At 42.3% G+C, this 6577-nt stretch overlaps 1 protein-coding gene across 1 annotated transcript in view; it reads right to left on the bottom strand.

Annotated features, from left to right (window-relative positions):
• SHMT1 (serine hydroxymethyltransferase 1) overlaps positions 1-6577 on the bottom strand; it is a 33408-nt gene that overhangs the window by 15790 nt on the left and 11041 nt on the right. The window contains exon 3 of the mRNA XM_004381142.2: positions 5604-5749. Coding sequence (XP_004381199.1) covers positions 5604-5749 — 146 coding nt within the window. The remainder of the gene's footprint in view (positions 1-5603; positions 5750-6577) is intronic.

Here is a 6577-nt window from a genome sequence, read left to right as displayed (position 1 = left end):
TCACAATATCAGGGAAGTTTTTTGCCAACAAATCTTCAACAATTCTCTTTGTATTTTCTGTTATCCACCCCCCAATTCTGGTACTCCAATCACACGCAGGCTATACCTCTTGATAGAGTCCCACATAATTCGTAGGTTTTCTTCTTTTTAAAAATTCTTTTATCTGATTTTTCCTCAAATAAGTTGGTGTCAAGCGCTTTAACGTCAATCTCACTAATTCTGCTGCTATGATTTTCTACCGAGTTGTCTAATTCTGAAATTTTACTATTAATCTTCTAGATTTCTGTTTGCTGTCTCTCTATGGATGCTTGCAGCCTGTTACATTTCATTGTGCTCTTCTATAATCCTCTTAGGTTCCTCTATTGCTTTGTCAGTGTGTTCCTTGGCTTGTTCTGCATTTTGAATGATCTCCTTCCTGATCTCTTGAAGAGTTCTGTATTTTACTCTTTTGTATTCTACCTCCGGTAATTCCAAGAAGTTCTCTTCCTCCAGAAAATTTCCTGATTCTTTGTTTTGGGAGCTTGCTGAAGCCATAATGTTCTGCCTCTTTCTGTGATTTGATATTGACTATTGTCTCCGAGCCATCAATAAGTTATTATATTTATTTATGTTTGCTTACTGTGTCCTAGCTTCTTGTTTTGTTTTGTTTTGTTCTGATATGCCCAAATAGGCTGCTCATGTGAGCTAGTTTGATTATTGGCATCTTTGAAGCTCTAACGTCCTGTTACAGGTGGTGAGATCGTTAGTAGGTATGTGAGCCCAGGAGTCCATTTACTTTTCTTGTATGGATTCAGCTCAGGTGTCTAGGTAGTCGGTCACCATGTATGTGGTGCAGGCTCTCACAGTCCTAGATGGGCAGTGGTGATTGATGTAGGCACAGGTATCTGGCTGCAGTAGGGGGTCATGCGCTGAGCAAGGCAGGTGGCTGATGGCTGCCCCTGAGTGTCTGGGAGGAAAGCATGTCCCCGTTCCCTAGAGCACATTGTGGGTGGGTTTTGCAGCTGGACTATGGGCACCAATGCTCTTAGCTGTAAGGACTGAGAGGCACCACTTATTCTTGGACCCCTGTTGTGGGTGGCTAGGTGGCGTAGGTGGATCCACCAGTCCTCAGGCCCGATGTGGGTAGGTATGGACCCTGCTTAATGGGCAGAGTGGTGTCAAACGTCAGGAACCTGCCACTCCACCGTTTAGCTGACTGTAACCGTTTTTAAGTGTACAGTTCAATGACATTAATTTCATTCATGTTATGCAACCATCAACATTCTCTATTTCTAAAACTTTTTCATTATCCCAAACAGAAGCTATGTACTCAGTAAACAGTAATTCCCCAGCCCCCTTTCCTCCCAGCCTGGGAGAACCACTAATAAACTTCGGTCTCTATGCTTATGCCTATTCCAGATACCTCACAGAAGCAAGATCATACAATATTTGTCCATTGTGTCTGGCTTATTTCACTCAGCATAATGTTTCCAAAGTTCACCCATGTTGTCGCATGTATCAAAACTTCATTCTTTATCATTGCTGAATTCCTCTGTAGATATATCCCACATTTTGTTCATTCAGCTGTTCATAAACATTTGGGTTGTTTCCACCCTTTGACTATTGTGAATAATGCTGAACACTGCTGTACAGGTATCTGTTTGAGTCCTTGCTTTTGCTATTTAGTTTTTAATGACCGTTATATTTAGTTCAGTTAAGTAATTAATAAAATCATAAGATGAGCCTTAAAAGGGGGGAGACTTCACCAGATGACCTGAAGGCCCCTCCCAGCCTCATATTCTATAACTCTGGCAAATGAAGGGTGGGTCTCCATAGGCTGCAAGGGAGCAGCCACACCCAGGGCAGCAGAATTGCAGACTGCTGGGGCTATATAGGGGCAGAGGGGAAGGGAGGGGGACACAAGACCAGGCCCCGATGCTCCTGCCTGCCTCCATGTAGAAGGCTGGTGCTTCACAGTTACAAATGCAGCCAGCCTCTGGTTCTGCTACTCACAGCTTCAAGACTTGGTGCAGCCTCCTTAGCCTATTTATTTTTAAGAGGGGATGACAATGCTGACTTCGAAGTGAGGCTGTGATGTGAAAATCGGGGATGTGTACGATCATGTTCAGCTCAATGCTTACAACTCAGCACTTCATTCATCAATTTAAGATGCCCTCAATTATAAAATGACCATTATTTTATTAATCACTGAGAAAGCCAAGAGAATTGTCAATTAAATGATAACCTGCCATTAGTTGGAGTCCCTGGGTGGCACCAATGATTAATGCGCTTGGCTGCTAACCAAAAAGGTAGCAGTTCGAAAGCGTTCAGAGGCACCTCAGAAGAAAGACCTGCTGATCTGCTTCCAAAAGATCACAGTCATGAAAATCCTATGGAGCACAGCTCTATTTTGTAATACTTGAGGTTGCCATGAGTTGGACTCGATCGACTCTATGGCAACTGATTTGGTGTTTTTTTGTTTGTTTGTTTGTTTTGTTTGTAAGATGGATTCCAATTTCAGAGATGTTAAAATGGGAAAAAGCAATACAATGGACTGATGAAATTCAGCAAATACTTAATAAAAGTTAGAGCAGCTCCCCACTGCTACGCCTCTAACTTCGTACGGATATTTTATTCTGGGCAAAGGATTAAGAAGCCTGATTCTGGCCAGGGGTGTCAACCATGTTCTTCAAATTAACTTCACCTGTAATAACCCCTCATCTGAGCACTTACAGAGGAGGAGAAACACTACCAATAATTAAAGAATACTGTCAAATTTCAGCAGTAAACATGTGGCAGTTTTAACACCTTACTGGGCCCAGAAATCACCTACCTCACCTCTTTACAGACATATTTACTAGGCCAGGGCAAAAATCCCAGAAACCATCCAAGTCTTTTCTATGAGATAGGCTAGAAGTGATGGAACCTCTCAGGCAGTTTGGGATTTGGTGTGAGAATATCTGGATTCAAACCCCACTTCTGCTACCAGTGTGAACCCTGTGTGGTCCCTGTGCTGTGCCACCTTGGGACGTCACTTTATCTGATGTGTCTCAGCTTCCCCAGACTGAAAACACGGGAGACAGCACTACTTGCCTAACAGGTTTGCTGTGAGGATCAAAAGTGATCCATTGTTCCACCAATCCCACTCCTTGGAATACACCCTAGAGAAAGAAGAGCTGTCACGTGAATAGATATATGCACACCCATGTTCATTGCAGCACTGTTCACAATAGCAGATAGATGGAAACAACCTAGGTGCCCATCAACAGACAAATGGATAAACAAATTATGGTATATTTACACAATGGAATAGTATGCAAGGATAAAGAACAACAATGAATCTGCAAAACATCTCATAACATGCATGAATCTGGAAGGCATTATGCTGAGAGAAATTAGTCAGTCACAAAAGGACAAATATTGTATGAGACCACTACTATAAGAACTCAAGAAAAGGTCTAAACACAGAAGAAAACATTCTTTGATGGTTATGAGGGTGGGGAGGGAAGGGGAGGGGTATCAACTAACTAGATAGTAGACAAGAATTATCTTAGGTGAAGAGAAGGCCAACACACACTACAGGGGAAGTCAGCATAACTCGACTAAACCAAAAGCTAAGAAGTTTCCTGAATACAACCAAATCCTTCAAGAGATAGAGTAGCATGGGTGGGGGCCTGGGGACTATGGTTTCAGGGGACATCTAGGTCAACTGGCATAACAAAGTTTATTAAGAAAATGTTCTGCATCCCACTTTGATGAATGGCGTCTGGGGTCTTAAAAGCTAGCAAGGGGCCATCTAAGATCCATCAATTTGTCCCAACCCACTTGGAGCAAAGGAGAATGAAAGAACACCAAAGATACGAGGAAAATATTAGCCCAAGAGACAAAAGGACCACATAAACTAGAGACTCCATCAGCCTGAGACCAGAAGAACTAGATGGTGCCTGGCTACTGCCAATGACTGCCCTGACAGGGAGCACAACAGACAGTCCTTGATGGACCAGGAGAAAAGTGGGGTACAGAACTCAAATTCTAGTAAACAGACCAGACTTAATGGTCTGAGTCTGGAGGAACCCCGGAAGACAGGGCCCCCAGACTCTCTGTTAACCCAGAACTGAAACCATTCCCAAAGCCAACTCTTCAGACAAAGATTAGACTGGACTATAAGACATAAAATGATACTCATGAAGAGTGTGCTTCTCAGTTCAAGTAAATACACAAGACTAAATGGGCGGCTCCTGTCTGGAGGTGAGATGAGAAGGCAGACAGGGACAAGAGCTGGTTGAATGGACCCAGGGAATCTGGGACAGAAAGGAGGAGTGTGCTGTCAAATTACAGGGATAGCAACTAGGGTCATATAACAATGTGTGTATAATCTTTGTATGAGAAACTAACTTGAGCTGTAAACTTTCACTTAAAGCACAATTTAAAAAAAATTAGAAAAAGGTATCTGCAACAAATAAGTCATTGGTCTTGCAAAATTCTATCCCTAGAGCAGGGTATTTGTTTGTTTTAACACAATTGGGATAACACAACATATAATTACTGGATATACGATTTTGTCACTAAACTTTATTCTCTTGCATTAAAAACATATGTTGGGGGAAAAAAAAAAAAGTGATCCGTTGTGAAAACACCTGGTCAGCTCTTCAAGGGACAATGCACAAGTTGTTCACAGTGCTGCTGCTGTCAGCGGCCGTTGAGTCGGCCCCCAGTTCATGCCGATCCCATACACAACCAAACAAAATTGGCCCCAGATCGGACCATTGTGATCCATAGGGTTTTCACTGGCTGATTTTAGATCACCAGGCCTTTCTTCCTAGTCTATGTTGGTCTGGAAGCTCCCATGAAAACCTGTTCAGCATCATAGCAACACGCAAGCCTCTACTGACAGACAGGTGGCGGCTGCGCATTAGGTGCATTGGCCGGAATGGAATCGGGTCTCCTGTGTGGAAGGTGAGAATTCTACCACTGAACCACACAGTTCAGTGAAGGAGAAAGACAATTCCTTCACCTTAATTCTCAGCCCTTCTACAGAGTGCTTCAGGGGTGTCTCAGGATAAAATGGCAATTTATACTCCAAGCATGATCCTTCCTTCTGTGTCCTGGTGACACAAATAAACAAATGTGCCAAAACCATATTTCATGTTCTGTTTTTTTTTTTTGCTTAATGATGACTGTAAAAAACAAAAATGAATATAACTTATCATGGTTCTCAGGGTGAAAGAGTTAACTAAAAATCACTATCGGATTCACACAATCCAACATTCATCATTCAGAGATGCTTCCCACTACTACAGATTCATTTTTCATTTCCTGACCATTCCTGATTATCTGTTCAATTACTTGCGTAGCAATGACCACCTTCCACAGCGTTACTCAAGGGTCGGACCTTTTCAACACAGAGACTAGACAACGGTCCAGCAGCTCAGCACTCCTTGTAGACTGGCCTGTCATTCTAGAAAGCCCTAAAGGGACTGAGAAATATGAATGAGAGCATTTATATCTGCTCTGAGAATATCAGTGGAATCCCATGCTGGCACAATAAAAGAGTTATGCTAGCAAGCAGGAGTGGAGTAGAAAGCCCCACATCTGAGAACCCAAATCTTGACACATGCACATACCTCTGGCCTGGGTACCCCTCAGAGTATTTGTTATTTAAGCAGGAGCCCAGGGCCTCCAAAACAGCTCGGCTGGCGAAATTCTCTGAGGCAATCAGCTCCAATCCAACCTTCTGCCGATTACTCTCCTTCTTAATGATGTTGTAAACCTTGTGAAAATAAAATAGACACTCAACATTTGAATTTTTAGTTTAAAATTTTGTTCTGATCAAAGCCAACAACCTCCTAAAGAGACATTACTATAGATTCATATTTTGCCCTCAGAAGCTAACCATAACCCAAATAACCAAATAAAGAAGACTCCCATAACACTTAAGGAATAGCATAAATCTTCTCAAACATTTTACCATGAGGGAAAGAACTAATAGAAGACACTGAATCAAGGGAAATAAAATGACTTAAGAGAAATTATCTTTAAAATAAGTTTCCCGCCTAATTCTTAATTCTACACCACCCTGTCATTTTTATCCCTACATTTCACCAAGTTTCTGCCTTCCTGAGCCTTATTTCTTGCTCCCCCTTCCTTAAAATAAAACATGCCTAGGCAAATTCATGGAGACAGAAGTTACTGGTGGTTGCCAGGGGCTGAGGGGCAAAGGGAAGGGACTGCTGATGGGCTTGGGGTTTCTTTCTGGGGTGATGAGAATGTTCTAAAATTGATTCTGGTGATGGTTGCACAGCTCTCTGAATATACTAAAAACCATCGAAATGTGCACTTTAAATGGGAGACTTGCATGGAATGTGAACTATATCTCAACAAAGCTGTTATAAAAATAAGTAAGCAAGGAAATGAACAGACACTTCACCAAAGAAGAACATTCAAATGGCCAACAGACACATGAGGAAATGCTCCCGATCACTAGTCATTAGAGAAATGCAAATTAAAACCACAATGAGATACCATCTCACCCCCGGCATTACTGGCACGAATCAAAAACACTGGAAATAACAAACGTTGGAGGGGCTGCGGGGAGATC

The sequence above is a fragment of the Trichechus manatus genome, unplaced genomic scaffold (assembly GCF_000243295.1).
Source record: "Trichechus manatus latirostris isolate Lorelei unplaced genomic scaffold, TriManLat1.0 scaffold00080, whole genome shotgun sequence".
Classification (NCBI taxonomy): domain Eukaryota; kingdom Metazoa; phylum Chordata; class Mammalia; order Sirenia; family Trichechidae; genus Trichechus; species Trichechus manatus.
The sequence above is the reverse complement of the archived record's forward strand: the minus strand, read 5'-3'. Positions and strand labels throughout refer to the sequence as shown.